Source organism: Lynx rufus, unplaced genomic scaffold (assembly GCF_022079265.1).
Source record: "Lynx rufus isolate CCGP_SWC_20201006 ecotype Redwood Valley unplaced genomic scaffold, mLynRuf1.p SCAF_2, whole genome shotgun sequence".
NCBI lineage: Eukaryota > Metazoa > Chordata > Mammalia > Carnivora > Felidae > Lynx > Lynx rufus.
The window spans coordinates 19,127,541-19,144,692 of NW_025814834.1; the positions used below are offsets into that span (position 1 = coordinate 19,127,541).

General features: G+C 38.5%; 1 protein-coding gene across 2 annotated transcripts in view; it reads left to right on the forward strand.

Moving 5' to 3' along the window:
• USP37 (ubiquitin specific peptidase 37) overlaps positions 1-17,152 on the forward strand; it is a 102,641-nt gene that overhangs the window by 40,223 nt on the left and 45,266 nt on the right. For both annotated transcript variants that reach the window (XM_047083468.1, XM_047083469.1), the window contains exons 11-13: positions 12,364-12,495; positions 12,884-13,007; positions 13,495-13,685. In XM_047083468.1, coding sequence (XP_046939424.1) covers positions 12,364-12,495; positions 12,884-13,007; positions 13,495-13,685 — 447 coding nt within the window. The remainder of the gene's footprint in view (positions 1-12,363; positions 12,496-12,883; positions 13,008-13,494; positions 13,686-17,152) is intronic.

The following is a 17,152-nucleotide window of genomic DNA, read 5'->3' on the forward strand; positions in this document are numbered from 1 at the left end:
GTGTATTTTTGTTAAGACTACAATTTTGAAGTTTTGAAATTTTTTTATTATTCTTACCAAACTGCTCTCCTCACATCTACCAGTTTGTTTTCAGTGTTGCTCAAATTATTGCTTTTGTACCCGCTTAAATGTAATCTTTTTACTTGAATGAGTGGCATCTCCCAATTTGGCTTATCCATAGTGATTTATATGCTTCATGTCATAGCAGATAATGATATAGAATTTACAGTGAAGACATTTCACTTTCTTCTCTGTTTTCCTGTTCCTTTTCTCTGAGCTTTTTTTTCCCTGTGCTTTTTTCACCAAATTTTTGGTCTGCCTCAAATTATTATCCTGCTTTCTCCTTACTAGACAACATTCTTGTTATATTAGTCATACCTGTCCCTTCTTGTGACCATTTTTTATCCAGATCTTGTCTCTATCTTCATCATATTTGTCTCATTTTCTTATTGTCTCCTCTTATGTGGTCTTTGTTTTCTGGTCTTTGTTTCCATTTCTGGTCTCTGTCATTTGCTTCCTCCAGAGTCCTTTGAAATTCTCATGAGTTACCCACTGTTGATGCTCCAGACTTCCTGTCTACTTCTAGTGTTTCTTTAATTTTGGTATATACCTATACCCATCTCTAGGAATATAGCTTTCTTTTTTTCAGACTTGTTTCATGAATTAGACTGTAGGGTTTCAAGTAGGCTAAGTACTCAGGACTAAGGACTCCTTAAAAACAACAACAACAGCGGTGCCTGGGTGACTCAGTCGGTTAAGTGTCTGACATCGGCTCGGGTCATGATCTCACAGTTGGTGAGTTCAAGCCCCATGTTGGGCTCTGTGCTGACAGCTCAGAGCTTGGATCCTGCTTCAGATTCTGTGTCTCCCTGTTTCTCTGTCCTTCCCCCATTCACGCTCTGTCTCTCTGTGTCTCTCAAAAATGAATAAATGTTAAAAAATTAAAAAACAACAACAAACAGTGGAAAACTGCCAGATCTAGAGGTTAAAGGAGGCCACCTAATTCCATTGTTCCTTACAAATCCTCAAAAAAATATAAAATGAATGAGTAGTGCAAAGAAAAGCACACATAACCATTAGCATTACTAGGAGAGAAAGAATACTATCACCTTCAAACTACCTTCTGGGTAGAGAAGCAAACCAAATGCCAATAGTGTTATTTTCTACTGCTTTAAGCCTGTGAGTGCTGAGTTGGGGATAGGAGGCTTTAGAGATTCCATGAAACAAAAATATATAGGCGGTAGAAGGCTTAGATGAAGCATAGGAAAAAAAAAATCACTGTTAGAGAAATTCGGATACCATCTGCTGAAATACTGAATATAAGCCTGGATCTTGGTAGTTCACAGCTCTGGTTACAGGAAAGGAACTTCAAAGTAATTGGTGTCAGAAGTAACAGTCTCAAAGAAGCATTACTTGTGGGGAAGGAATCATCCAAACCTGGAGACTTGGTTTAGAAGCAAAAGAAAAAAATGAGAGAAAAATGATGAGTTGTGCTGAAATAAAGGGCAAACAAGACATGCCAACCCTGCCTTGTCTTCTACCACCACTACCATCTTCTGTTAAAGAAACGGCTTTTTCCTAAACTAACAGAAGAAGGTATACTTAGGAACCCTGTCCGTGAAATGAACAGGAATGTAAAAAGCAGGCCACTGCCATACAAAATTATAAGGAAAAAAAAACATGATTCAAAATATTTAGACCAAAAAAAATCGTACCCCTGCAATCACCGTGAACCATGAGAAAACTGTTGTATAGCACCCAAAACTGAATTAAATGTCCTTAGACAAGCATTTGAAGGTATGAAAAAAACACCATGGATCAGGAATTCAAACCCTAAATCAAAATGGGCAAACAGGAAGAAATGGCAGTTGCTTATGCTCAGAAAAAAAGAAGAAAGACATCATATCAAAAGGCTAAATTAAAGGTCCCCAAGGGAAAATAAGTTTACATGAGAATTTAATAAGGGGCTTTGAAGGAAAACAGAAGAACCACCCAAGGGGGAGTGGAGATGAGATGGAGAAGTATGAACAATCAGAGATACATAAGTAAATAAGTAAGTAAATAATAAACAATCAGGGAGAAAGAGTTGAACTCAGAAACAGGCAAGGAAGGTCCCATTAGAGTCTAACAGTCTAGACTTTAAAGATAAGAAAACTGTTAGACTTTAGATTAAGTTTTATTAGACTTTAAAGATACGGAGAAATCCTCAGTGCTTGAGTCAAAAGGATGAAATTATTTGCAAGGGCAAGAGAAGACCGATACCAGACTTCTCAAGTCATCATTCAAAGCAAGAGAAGAAAAGAACAAAATTTTGAAGAAACTTGAAAGAAAGGATGCACAAAGATTGTGCCAATCCAAGCGGCCAAGTATGCAGGCTAGAAAAAATAAGCTTTGAAGTGGAAGAACTCCAAAAACTGTATACATATGCTCTTCATGAGGAATCTGCAGAGTGTGAGCTTCGTCCAACCAAGAGGTGACAAGGGAGACATTGACAAGAGATAGGTGATGAACTTTTATGTATTTGGTTGTAGAGCTAAGACTAAAACAATGGTGGGAACACATGGAAAGATGGTATATAAACATTACGTCTTCTGTCAAAGGAGTATGATTGCATCTGAAAGGAAATGGAAAGGGAGAGAAAAGAAAAAGTAGAATAAAATAATTGTGTCAGAGGTAATAGGTATGAGTCAAAGGTTGCCTTTTAAAATGGACAGACGAGATAGTAAAAGAAAAAGCTTAAGAAGAGTTAATGGCACTATAAAAAAGTATAAATAGGGGCACCTGAGTGGCTCAGTTGGTTACATGTCCGACTTTGATTTCAACTCAGGTCATGATCTCATGGTTCGTGAGTTCAATCCCCACATCAGACTCCATGCTGACAGAGCCTGCTTGGGATTCTCACTCTCTCCCTCTTTTTCCCTGCCTCTACCCCACCCATGATTTCTGTCTCTCGCAAAATAAATGAATAAACTTAAAAAAATGATTACTGTAATACAAAATAATAAAGAAAATACAAAATATAAAGAAAAATAAATTAACCTGCACTTATCTTTGAAAACCTTCGTGGCTGGTGTGAGGGAGATAAGAGAGAGGAGGACTGTTGTGTAGGACAACTTTCAGTAACAGATGTTGACTGCAGTATAGTATTAATAAGCTCTTGTCATATACTGTATTTAATATAACTGGCAATAAGGCTGCAGAGGAAAGGATCTATATCCGCAGACAGCCTGACCTAGAATGAAGCAAAGCATTCCTGAGCTTACTCTTGTATGGAAAAGCAAAGGACTGTCCATAGGTGCTTTGATGTGACAAAAAATACACGAGTGCCAGTTGTGGGCACCTTCCAACATTCTGAAAAATCACTGAAATCACTGATTTCTGCCAAACACCAGGGCCTGAATCTGAGCATCTGAGCATGGGGGACGATCACCCACAATCCCGTGGTGTGAGAGAGAGAGAGAGAGAGAGAGAGAGAGCCATTAGCTCAATTGTGATCATGTGACATTCGGCATCACATACCACTCACATTGCAAGACATCGTTCATTTATTAAGTTAAAATTTATCAGAAATGTTCGCTCTTCTGGAACACTCGCAGAACAAGTTACTCATAATCCAAGGTTTTACTGTATGTGTTTGTTCAAGTAGTACACACAAAAAGTTACAAACCAGTATCATTTGTGAATACTGATGCAAGAAACCTTAAGTTAAATACTGACATATTTCTATTCCAGTATCACATTAAGAAAATAATAAACTGTGACCAAACAAGTTCATACCAAGATTGCAAGATAGTTCGATATTAGGAAACCTATTATTATAATTTACTGTACTACTAGGCCAAAGAAAAAATCATATGACTTTCTTTGTTGATACCGAAAATATCTTTGACAAAACACTCATTTCTGATAAAAACACTTGAAAACATAAGAATCAGTGAATACTTCCTTAACCTGATTAAATATATACCTCACTTTTGGGGCGCCTGGGTGGCTCAGTCGGTTGGGCGTCCAACTTCAGCTCAGGTCGTGATCTCACGGCTCGTGGGTTCGAGCCCCGCGTCAGGCTCTGTGCTGACAGCTCAGAGCCTGGAGCCTGCTTTGGATTCTGTGTCTTCCTCTCTCCCTGCCCCTCCCCTGCTCATGCTCTGTCTCTCTCTGTCTCAAAAATAAATAAAAACATTAAAAATAAAATTAAAAATAAATAAATAAATATATACCTCACTTTTAAAACCAGTGTTTAGTAAGGAAAAAATCAAGGATGCCTGCTATTTATATTTCTATTTAATTTTGTATTGGAAGTACTAACCAATGCAGTTACACAAGAGAAAGGACATAGAGACATAAGCATTGGAAAAGAAAGACCTATAAACCATGGTGAAACTAACTCAAAGCCTTAGGCAGAGAGCAGGATTGGAAATTAACATACAGAACAATTTGGTATATTAATACAGATAATCAGATGGAAGATAATGGAACAGAAGGCCCCATGTACAGTAGCAACAAAAAAAGGTTTGGTGTGTGTGTGTATGTATGTGTATACATGGAAAGAAACTTAGCAAGAGTTACTTAAACTTGAATGAAGGAAACTACAAAATGCTTCAAAAAGATATAAAATAAACTTAAATACATGTGAAATATCCATGTTCTTGGGGTGGGGGACATCCTAGCATGATCAAGATATGGTTCTCCCTGAAATTATTTGTAAGTTTAATGTGATCCAAATAAAAAGACTGAAAAGCTTTTTTATGGAGCTAGGCTAGTTGATGTTTTTGTGTGCAAAGGTTCATATGGAGAGGCTCTTGGGTGGCTCAGCTGATTGAGTCTGACTCTTGATCTCCACTCAGGTCTTGATCTCAGAGTCATGAGTTCAAGCCCCACATTGGGCTCCACACTGGGTATGAAGCCTACTTTAAAAAAAAAAAAAGGTTGATATGGAAAAACACAGAAAGTTAGGAAAATACTGGGAAGAAATAAAGGGGGGGGAATAGTCTTACTATATTTGTAATATTATAAAGTCCGTATGATTAAAATAGCTCAGTATTGGGGCACCTGGGTGGCTCAGTCAGTTAAGTGTCCTACATCAGCTCAGGTCATGATCTTACAGTTTGTGAGTTTGGGCCCCGCGTCGGGTGCTTGCTGACAGCGCGGAGCCTAGAGCCTGCTTCGGATTCTGTGCCTCCTTCTTTCTCTGCCCCTCCCCTGCTCAGACTCTGTCTCTCTCTCTCTCTCTCTCTCAGAAATAAATAAACATTAAAAAAAGTGGTTTTTTAAACTAAAATAAAATAGCTTAGTACTGATACATGAATAGACAGGTCAGTGGAACAGAATAGAAAGTCCAGGGACAAGAAGTATTTTTCTTTTAATAAAGGGGGTTGACATATCTATATGGCTATTTTGAAAAATATAGTTAGATTCATCTAAACTGTACACAGAATAAATTCAAAATTAGAGTCCTCAATTTTAAAAATGGAACTTTTTAAAAACTTTTTAATGTTTGAGAGGGCTAGGGCACAAGCTGGGGAAGGACAGAGAGAGAGGGAGACAGAGAATCTGAAGCAGGCTCTATGCTGTCAGTGCAAAGCCCAACACAGGGCTCAAACCCACTTACTGTGAGATTATGACCTGAGCCGAGTCGGATGTTCAACTGACTGAGCCACCCAGGCACCCTTAAAAATGAAACTTTAAATACTAAAAGAAACTGGGAGTGAATTTGTTTATAATTTTAGTGTAGGGAAAGGCTTGTAACTGTGATTCAAAATCAAGATTCAGTAGAAGATTGATAAATTTGTGTACATAAAAATTACATTTGGGGCCCCTGGGTGGCTCAGTCCATTAAGCATCTGACTTCGGCTCAGGTCACCATCTGTGGTTCGTGAGTTCAAGCTCCCACATTAGGCTCTCTGTTATCAGCACGGAGCCCACTTCAGATCTTCTGTCTCCCTCTCTCTGCTCCTTCCCTGCTTATAATCTCCCTCCCTCCCTCTCTCTCTCTCCCCCTCTCTCTCACTCAAAAATAAACATTAAAAAAATTAGAATTTTCATGGCCAAAAGCATAAACTAAGAAAAATTAGGAGCAAATATTTGCAACATGTATCATAAATATTGTGCTGATCTTTCTAAAATACAAAGAATTTAAAAACTTGACAGGGGAAGAAGATCTCAATAAAGTGGTGGAGGTCCCATGTTCTGTTGCTTCACAAAGCCATTGAAAAATCAAGCAAAACTGTCAGAATCAACTTTGTCAGAACTCTGTGGAAAACAGAGGTTTACAGCAATCAAGCAAACACTAAATCAAGAAAAAGGCAATTTAAAAAATGATCGGGGTGGGGTGCCTGGGTGGCTCAGTCAGTTAAGCATCCAACTTCAGCTTAGGTCATGATCTCACGGCTTGTGACTTCAAGCCCCACGTTGGGCTCTGTGCTGGCAGCTCGGAGCCTGGAGTCTGCTTCAGATTCTCTCTCTCTCTCTCTCTCTCTCTCTGTCTCTCTCTCTCTCTCTGCCCCTTCCCCGCTCACTCTCTCTCTCTCTCTCTCTCTCTCAAAAATAAATAAACATTAAAAAAAAAATGATAGGGCTCACCTGGGCGGCTCAATCAGTTGAGCTTCTGACTTCGGCTCAGGTCATGATCTCGAGGTTAGTGATTTCAAGCCCTGCATGAGGCCCCACACTGACAGTGCAGAGCCTGCTTGGAATTCTCTCTCTCTCTGCCCCTCTTCTGCTTGTGCTCTCTCTGTCTCTCAAAGTAAATAAACTTAAAAAATTTTTTTTATTAATTAAAAATAAAAATGATAGGAAATTGGGACTTTTTAAAACTCCTGTGTATGCTGAGGAATTTTGAAAAACATGCACATGCCCAAGACTCATGCTCAGAAAAGACCTAAGAAGACATGAAGCTTTCACTTCTGTCCAGTCTGTAAGATCAGTGCAAGCTGGCAGTGAAGGCTGAGACAGAGTTTATAAATGACTCAGATAAGCACTCAAAGTGTGCCCCAGCATAATGCCAATGTTCAAAGCCTGGGAGAAGTTTTTTCATTTTGTTGTTTCTTCTACTTCTTTTCCTTCTTCCCTCTTTCTCCTTTTTTTCTTCACTTTCTCTCCTCCAGATTTCAAGGAAATCTGTCAGAACATTAGCTGGACACAAGCCAAAGGAACAGCGACTTCAGGGACCACACATGACAAATAATCACAGACTTTACAAAAAGAGTTTAGAAAACTCACTAAACACGTAGCTACAGTAAATAACAAAAACAAATTCTGAGGAGAGATAAGAATCCAGTTTCCAGGGGCGCCTGGGTGGCGCAGTCGGTTAAGCGTCCGACTTCAGCCAGGTCACGATCTCGCGGTCCGTTGAGTTCGAGCCCCGCGTCAGGCTCTGGGCTGATGGCTCAGAGCCTGGAGCCTGTTTCCAATTCTGTGTCTCCCTCTCTCTCTGCCCCTCCCCCGTTCATGCTCTGTCTCTCTCTGTCCCCAAAATAAATAAACGTTGAAAAAAAAAATTAAAAAAAAAAAGAATCCAGTTTCCATAATTATTATAATATTCAAAATGTTCAGCATAAAACTTAAAAACATGCAAAGAAATAAGAAAGTATGGCCCATTGGTAGAAGAAATTAATGGAAACTATTGCTAAGGAAACATAGACATTGGACTTAATAGACAAAATTTTTAAATAAACTTTAGAGAGGGGCGCCTGGGTGGCTCAGTCGGTTGAGCTACCAGCTTCGACTCAGGTCATGATCACATGGTTTGTGGGTTTTAGCCCCGCATCGTGCTCTGTGGTGACAGCTCAGAGCCTGGAGCCTTCTTAAGATTCTGTGTCTCCCTCTCTCTTTGCCCCTCCCCTGCTCACTCTCTCTCTCAAAAATGAGCATTAAAAATTTTTTAAAATAAATAATAAACCAAAGAGAATAAACATTATAAAATAATAGCTAAATATCATCAGTACTCCAGTTTCAGTAATGGATAGGGCATATAGACAGAAAACTCACTAAGGAAAACGTGTGATTTGACCAACACTATAAACTGCCTAGATGCATGGGACATATATAGAACATTCTGCCCATCAACGACAGAATATATTTTCTTTTCAAATGCACATGAAACATTCTCTGGGACAGACCGTATGTTACACCACAAAGTAAGTCTCCATTTTAAAAGTTTGAAATCATATAAATTATCTTTTTCAACCACAATAGAATGAAGCTGGAAATCAGTTACAGATGGAAAACTGGAAATATGTGGAAATTAAACAACACACTTTTAACTAATGAAGTCAAAGAAGGAATCACAAGGGAAATTTAAAAATACTTAAAGATGAATGAAAGCCCTAGCAGCATACCAAAATTAACGGGATGCAGCAAAAGCAGTACCCAGAGGGAAATTTATAGCAGCAAACACTTACATTAAAAAAGAAACATTGGTGAGGCTGTAGAAAAATTAGAACCCATTATACTTTGCTGGTGGGAATGTAAAATAGTGCAGCTACTGTGGAAAACAGTATAGTTCTGGAGATAGATGGTGGTAATAGTTGCACCACAGCATGAGTGCACTTAAGGCATCTGAACTGTACACCTTCAAATGGTTAAATGGTGGGGTGCCTGACTGGCCCAGTCGGCAAAGCCCGCAACTCTTGATTTCTGGGTCGTGAGTTTGAGCCCTACGTTCAGCATAGAGTTTGCTTTTTAAAAACATGTATAAAATGGTTAAATGGTAAGTTTTATGTATATTTTCTCATGATATTTTAAAAAATGACCTCAAATCAATGATCTAACTTTATACCTTAAAGAACTAGCTCAAGAAGAGCAAACTAAACCCAAAGCTAGCAGGAGGAAGAGAATAATTAAGATTAGAGAAGAGATGAATAAAGAATAGAAAAACAAGAGACAGTCGTGCAAACCAAAAGTTGTTTCTTTGAGAAGATCAACAAAATCAACAAACCTTTAAACTGACGAAAATAGAAGACTCACATAACTAAAATCGGAAACACAAGTGGGTACATTACTACCAATCTTACCAAAATAAAAAGGATTTTAAGACCGTTCCATGATTACATCAATAAATTAGGTGACTAGATGAAATGGATAGATTTCTAGAAACAAAGGAGAATTGTGCAGCTATGAAAAAAAAGTGTAAAAAGTTGAAGAAGGTATATAAACTCATAGCCAAAATGAAATATTGTTTCACACCTAGTAGTGGTAAACAAGAAACCCGGGGTGGCTGGGTGGCTCAATTGGTTGAGCATCTGACTCCATTTCAGCTCAGGTCATGATCCCAGCATTGTGGGGATTGAGCCCCCAAGTCAGGCTCCCTGCTGAGGGTGGAGTCTGTTTAAGATTCTCTCCTTCTGTCCTTCTTCCCTACTCACTGTCTCTCTAAAAATGAAAAATAATAATAATAATAAATTTAAAAAAGAAACATGAAAATAACGAAGTATGTGTTGGTAAATTAAAAAAACAAGTTACTAAGTATATACAGTATAGCATTCTATCTATCTTCTGTTTTTACAAAAGAGATAAAAATATACATGTTTGCTTATATGTATACATAAAATATTTTTAAAATACATAAAATAGAATGTGTAAAATTATATTTTATTTAAATTGGAATATAATACTATATTTAAATATGTTTTAAGTTGCTGTGTCTTCAGGTTCAGTGGTATTTCCTTTAGTGTCTAATCTGCTATTAATCTCATTCAATAATATTTTCATTTACTGTGTTTTTTATCTCTAAAATTAGTTTGGGGCTTATTTATATTTTTCATTTCTTTCCTCTTATATTTATGTTTTTCTCTGCACCTGTGATCACATGAAGTATTTTTTTTTAAGTTTATTTAACTTGAGAAAGAGAGAAAGACAGCATGAAAGGGGAAAGACAGAGAGAGAGAGGGAGAGGAAGAGAATCACAGGTAGGCTCCACGCTGTCAGCACAGAGCCCGATGTGGGGCTTGAACCCACAAACCGTGAGGTCAAGACCTGAGACAAGATCAAGGGTCAGACACTTAACCGACCAGGCCACCCAGGCACCTCTAAAGCATATTTATAATAGCGGGGCACCTGGGTGGCTCAGTTGGTTAAGCATCCAACTTCAGCTCAGGTCATGATCTCGCAGTTTGTGAGCTCGAGCCCTGCTTCAGGCTCTGCTGAGAGCTCAGAGCCTAGAATCTGCTTTGGATTCTGTGACTCCCTCTCTCTGTCCCTCCCCTGCTTGCACTCTATCTGTCTGTCTGTCTCTGTCTCTCAAAAAATTTTTAAAAATGTGAAAAAAAAGCATATTTATAATAGCTATTTTAATGTCTGCAACTTGGGTGTGATTATTCTGAGACTTTTGTTTAAGCTCTTTGGTGTTAAACCTAGAGTAGACTTTATTCTAAGGCTAATGTAATTCATTTCCTAAAGCATAGGTCTTCTGGTATTTCTGCTAATGCCCTCTGAGTTCATCTAGATCTCACTCCTCTGGTTGGAATTCAACCAATTTTGGGTCCTGCAAGAGCTCTGGAAATTATTCTGCTAATAGTTCCCCATGGGGCGCCTGGGTGGCTCAGTCGGTTGAGCGTCGACTTCGGCCCAGGTCATGATCTCGTGGTCTGTGGGTTCGAGCCCTGCGTCGGGCTCTGTGCTGCCAGCTCAGAGCCTGGAGCCTGCTTCAGATTCTGTGTCTCCCTCTCTCTCTGCCCCTCCCCCGCTCATGCGCGCTCTCTCTCTCTCTCTGTCTCTGTCTCTGTCTCTGTCTCTCTCTGTCTCTCTCTGTGTCAAAAGTAAACATTAGAAAAAAAAATCCCCAATAATCATTCTTTTCCTTGAAGTTCTTGCCTGGTGTCACAGGGTTTCACCCTAAACATGCACAGGTTGGTATTTAGCTGAATACTCAACAGACTGTGCCTATTTCTGGAGCTTTTCCTTTGCATAGCTCCCTCCCCTCAGGTACTCTGTCCCAGAAATCTAAGCAATCTCAGCCTATCAAACTCTGGTTTGTTTCAACTCAGTTCAGCTTAATTCCTGGGCTCTGTTTGGGTACGCCTCCCTGGACTGCAGTTCACAAATTGCCTGCAGCCAGAAACCCTGCATAATGGTAGGATTCACACTGCTTCCCTTCTAATAAGAGTCACAGTCCTGCGCTGCCTGTTGTCCAATATTTTGTCCTTTTTTCCCCCCATTGTTTATGGTGGTAGGATAATTCCAGACCCTGATACTTTCTCATAGTCTGAAGTGGAAGTTCTTCAGGGTATTCAAAATTGACATCACCAGTGAATAGTACAGTAATATCATGTACCTCTGAATGTGATACCCTTGGAAGGAGACAGTATCACTATATGTCACTGTGTTTTTCCAGCCTGGGCTGAATCTCATGAAGAAATAAGAAACCCAACATGAAGAACAGTCCATTAAAAAATAGTGATGGGGGGGGAGGATGTATTCTTCACAAATGTCAATGTCGTGAAAGAGAAAGCTGAAGTACTCTGGATTTAAAAAAAAAAAAAAAAACTGAAGAGACACGAGTACTAAATGCATCATCCTATTCTGGACTGAATCTTGTGCTTAGCCCAGGGGTCAGGGGGCAGATGCTATAAACATATTGGGCCAGTTGGCAAAATTGGATTGAAGTATGTTAGATAAGAGTATATCGGCATTAAATTTTATAATGCTGGTAACTCTGCCTTGGTTATATAAGAGAATGTTCTTATGAAATACACCCTGAAGTATATAGGGCTTAAGAGTTACGATTTATGCAACTTACTCTCACACGCGTCATAAGAAATACAGAGAGAGATGCATTAAATGGCAAAGCATATAGTGCAAAAGGTTAACAGTTGATGAATCTGGATAAAGAATATTCTTGTGCAACTTTTCTGACAGTTTGGGAATATTTTCAAATAGAAGTTTTTTTAAAAATATATGCTTTAGAATATGTTTGGCAATACCCATTAAAGCCAAATACATATATCCTGTGATCTAGCAGTTCTACTTCTGGGCATATCCTGAAGAGTAATGAGTAAGTTATATCTCAATGAAAAATTAAAATTATAAATAAGAACAGATAACTCTTCGAATAAGTCCCCAGTTCTTTTTAACATTCATTTGAAAATGTACAGTTTTACTTGTTATAATCTTATAATGCAGTGGTTCTCAGAGTATGGTCCTCAGACCAGCAGCATCAGCATCAACTGGAATCTTGTTAGAAATGCAGTTTTGCACCCTCTCTGTTTAGACCTACAGGGCTTAGCAATATGTATTTTAACAAGCTCTCTATGTGATTCTGAAGCATGCTGTAGTGGAGAACGCCTGCTTTAATGAACATATGTCAGGAACTACTATTGTCTTCAAAAGCATTATTATTATTATTATTATTAATTTTTTCATTTTCAGCTTCTCCAATTTGGGAAATACCTGCTATATGAATGCTATTTTACAATCTCTGTTTTCACTCCAATCCTTTGCAAATGACTTGCTTAAGCAAGGTATCCCATGGAAGAAAATTCCACTCAATGCACTTATCAGGTAATTGTTACATATTTACTAAATAAACGTTTACCTTATTAATTATAGAATAACAGTTGCAGACACTTAAAATTTTATGTGCCTTAGACACTTAAAGCTTAAAGTTTTAGGGGCACGTGGGTTGCTGTCAGTTGAGCATCTGACTTCGACTCAGGTCATGGTCTTACAGTTCGTGGGTTTAAGCTCCCCGTGTCGGGCTCTGTGCTGACAGCTCAAAGCCTGGAGCCTGCTTTGGATTCTGTGTCTCCCTCTCTGCCCCTCCCCCACTCACGCTCTGTCTCTCAAAAATAAATGTTAAAGTTCAAAGTTTTATTGGTAATAGTCTTTCAGATATCATGCTATCCAAACTTTTGTAAAACTTCACTAAATTTGTCTCTTGTTTTAACAGACGCTTTGCACACTTGCTTGTTAAAAAAGATATCTGTAATTCAGAGACCAAAAAAGATTTACTCAAGAAGGTTAAAAATGCCATTTCAGCCACAGCAGAGAGATTCTCTGGTTATATGCAGAATGTGAGTACTCATTGTTTTTAAACACTTTAGAGATAAGGGAAATTGAAATGATTTCAGTGTGTTACCTGATTTTTATTTTAAAATCAGATTTGCATACATGTGTTCATCACAGGTTGTGAAACCTGAGGACTTAGGGTAAGGTTTAATATGACTCTTCCGTGTATTTTATTGTATTTTAATAATACAGATATCGTTTGCCATTACGGGAACTTGGGCTATTTTAGCTACAAAAGCTAACATACTTTTTCTTAAAGTAGGAGTGATTCATTTATTTATTCATGCTAGTCCCCCTGGTAGTTAAAAATATAAAATCCGTCATTTATTCTTATTCACAAAATATGTACCCCCAAATTGTTAGAATAAATCTGACCTTTTTTGTGTTAATTAACTTCCAAATGCTTTAGTTGTATAAATCACAATGTTAGCAAGCTATTTTTGTGACAAGAAAGGCTTTGATCTTATAATTAAAGATATTGTGCCTTCTTAGGATGCTCATGAATTTTTAAGTCAGTGCTTAGACCAGCTGAAAGAGGACATGGAAAAGTTAAATAAAACTTGGAAGACTGAACCTGTTCCTGGAGAAGAAACTTCATCAGATATTTCAGCTACCAGGGTATACACTTGCCCTGTTATTACTAACTTGGAATTTGAGGTTCAGCACTCTATCATCTGTAAAGCGTAAGTAGTCTCTAGGAAAACTCTTTGCCTTTTTAATTCTTTATGGCAGGTGATTAAAATTCTTTGAGAAGGTTTTAATTCTTCCTTTCTATGTCATAAGGACACATAAAGGCATAGATTCTACCAAACATCTCTTTTCAGTGTCTTTATCTTGTGTAAAAATGCTTTGTAGGGTGAGAACTAAGGAGAACTGGACTATTTTGTCATGTGCTTTAGTGCTGACTAAGCACTTAATTTTGGTCTGTAAGTTTGGTTTTGGTTGTTTTTTTTTTTTAATCTTTGCGTGGAATACTGAGTACTCTGGGAGTACTTGTTCTTTTTCCCTGGAAAGACTCCCTCTTATTAGTCGCTTATATTATTAAACCAAATTGTTTGTATTAAAAATGGGATTTTTTTTTTTTTTACAGGATCAGAATTTGAATTATTTTAACTTTTGCAGTGGTTTTTAACCATTTGCCATTCATTATTCAGACTTTCTACATTTAATTAATTTCTATGCTCACGGTCAGGACTTCTGTACCTTGCACTTCACATCAAAAGGTTCTATTTTGATTAGTTTCCTAGTTATTGATAGTACATCTCTGAATGTTTTTCAGAGAGAGTGGAATTCTTCTATATAGGTAAGAATTAGTTTTGTGGCTTTCGCACATGACTTAATACAGAACTATTGAATCACACATAACCTTTCCCCCGTAATATCTTATATACATTTTCCCATCATATCCTGTTACTCTGTGACATTTGGGAGAAACCTGATTTTGTGGGTAATGTTTTTCTTCTGAAAACCCGTGGTGTTCTTTATTTTTGAAATTCAGTTTCACAAGTTTACATCTAAATATTTTGCTTAATTTTCCCTTAAATGTGATACAGCTTTTTCATCTGAAGATTTGGGATTTTCTTCGACTCAAGGAAACTATTCTTTAAATAGTGCTTCTCTTCCATTTGTTTTGGAGTTTTCTTTAGAAATAGTCAATACCTGGGGCACCTAGGTGGCTCAGTGGGTTAAAGCATCTGACTTGATTTCAGCTCAGGTCTCATGATCTCATGAGTGAGCCCTGCATCGAGCTCTGCACTGACAGTGCAGAGCCTGCTTGGGATTCTCTCTCTCCCCCCCTCTCGGCCCCTCCACTGCTCATGCACGTGCATGCATGCACACAAGTGCTCCCTCCCTCCCTTTCTCTTTCAAAAGTAAATAAATAAACATTAAAAAAAAAAAGAAGTACTCAACACCCATATATTGGCTGTCCATTATCCATTCTGTCTTCCATATCTCTGTTTTTCATAGACTGTTCATGAGGTCTCTTCCAGCTATAACATTCCAGTAATTTGGATTAGAATTTTGAACATTCAGATGGACACTATACAGATAATTTATATTACTAGTATGTGTGACATTTCTTGCCATCGTAATTTCTTCAGTCTTTTTCCCCCAGTGGATAAATTATTTTAAAAGAAAAAATCCAAAAAAAATTAAAAAAAAAAAAAATGGGGCGCCTGGGTGGCGCAGTCGGTTGAGCGTCCGACTTCAGCCAGGTCACGATCTCGCGGTCCGTGAGTTCGAGCCCCGCGTCGGGCTCTGGGCTGATGGCTCGGGGCCTGGAGCCTGTTTCCGGTTCTGTGTCTCCCTCTCTCTCTGCCCCTCCCCAATTCGTGCTCTGTCTCTCTCTGTCCCAAAAAATAAATAAAACCGTTGAAAAAAAAAATTAAAAAAAAAAAATAAAAATAAAAGAAAAAATCCAGGTCTTATAAATACAGCCCATCTCTTTTTACAAACTGGAAGGCCCACCAGCAGTTAATAATATGGTAGCCAGTCATCTTTCTCTTTCTTCTAATGCACTTCCATACAAAATCTGTTCAAGTTAAATAAAATTTTGATGATTATTTGTAATTGTATCATTTAATTGTGAGGGTGCCAACCAAACTTCTTTTCATAGGAGAATTTCAGTTGCCTCTGATAGAAATGGCTCCAGGTAGCACAAGAAGAAAGAAGTCATATCAGAGCAGTGGCTACTGCACTGTGCCAATGGCAGCAATCAGGCACTTCGCTTGTGCAGCATCCAGATGTTGGGTGTACACTTGGGGTGTGTGCACCATGCATGAAGTGACATATTTCATGGGATGTAGACACGCCAGGTGGCCAGGCTGAACAGTGGCCCAAGAATGTGGCAAGTCTGGGAGGCAGAAAGGCTCTATGAGGCCACAACAGCTGTGGTACTACTTCCTTGAAGGCCTTGCTTTAATTGCTTTATTAGGATTTTTTCTTTAAGACTGTTCTTTTTTTTTTTTTCCAGTTTTTTTAATGTTTGTTTATTTTTTGAGAGAGAGGGAGATGGAGTGCAAGCGCAAGCAGGAGAGGGGCAGAGAGAGAGGGAGACAGAATCCGAAGCAGGCTCCAAGCTCTGAGCTGTCAGCACAGAGCCTGAAGCGGGGTTCGAACCCACGAACTGTGAGATCATGACCTGAGCTGAAGTTGGAGGCTTAACTGACTGAGCCACCCAGGTGCCCCAAGAGCATTCTTTAAACACAAAATAGTTTTTGGCTGAAGGAAGACTGCATGCACCTCAGATTGTAATTATCATTGTTTAGCCTCTGATACATCTTGCTGTAAGTTAGTGTGGCCAGTTTGCCAAAAGTACTTATTTTTTTTAGCTGTTGTAGTTTAATTTGGCTTGTTTTCAGTTGTAAGGTATTTCAATATAGTAATATTGAATATGAAGAATTCTGCATTCAAAGAACTTAAATTATATAAAACTAAGTACTTAATATTCTCTATAAAGCCTTCTGTGGTCTTCCCTATCTCAGTAGTAACAGTTCCATACATAGGGTTTATCAGCCCAAAAGGGTGGTGTATTTCTTAACTCTTCTCTTTCTCTTGCACCCCTGCATCTCATGTGTCAGGAAATCCTTTCAGCTCTTCCTTCAGAGTACATCCAGGATCTGACCTGTTGCCACCAGCTGATCAGAGCCACCATCATCTCTTGCCGGGATTGTTGGAGTACCTTCTAAACTGGTCTCTATGTTTCTGTCCTGTCTCTCTGTAGTCTAAACACATTAGCCAAAGTGATCCATATGAAGTAGAAGTAAGTTAGTTCATGTTAGGCTTTTCCTCATAACCTATAAAATAAAAGCTGAAATTCTCACTGTGATCGCAGAATCCCATATGATCTGTCAGCAGCCCCTTTTCCCCCAGTTAACTGTGGCTTTGTCTCCTACCAGTCTTTCCCCTTGCTTATTCTGTTCCAACCAAACTAGCTTCCTTGTTTGTTTGTTTGTTTGTTTGTTTTCCCCAAAACCAGGATCCTGGGACCTAAGGGCCTTTTTCACTTACCTTTATCTCAAATTCTCTTTCCCCATATTTTCCTCTATATCTTTATGTAAAGGCCACTTGCTCAGTAAGGCATTTTCTAGGAATTTACCCTATTTAAATTCTAACCATCTACTCTGATCTCTACTTTTTTTTTTTCCCT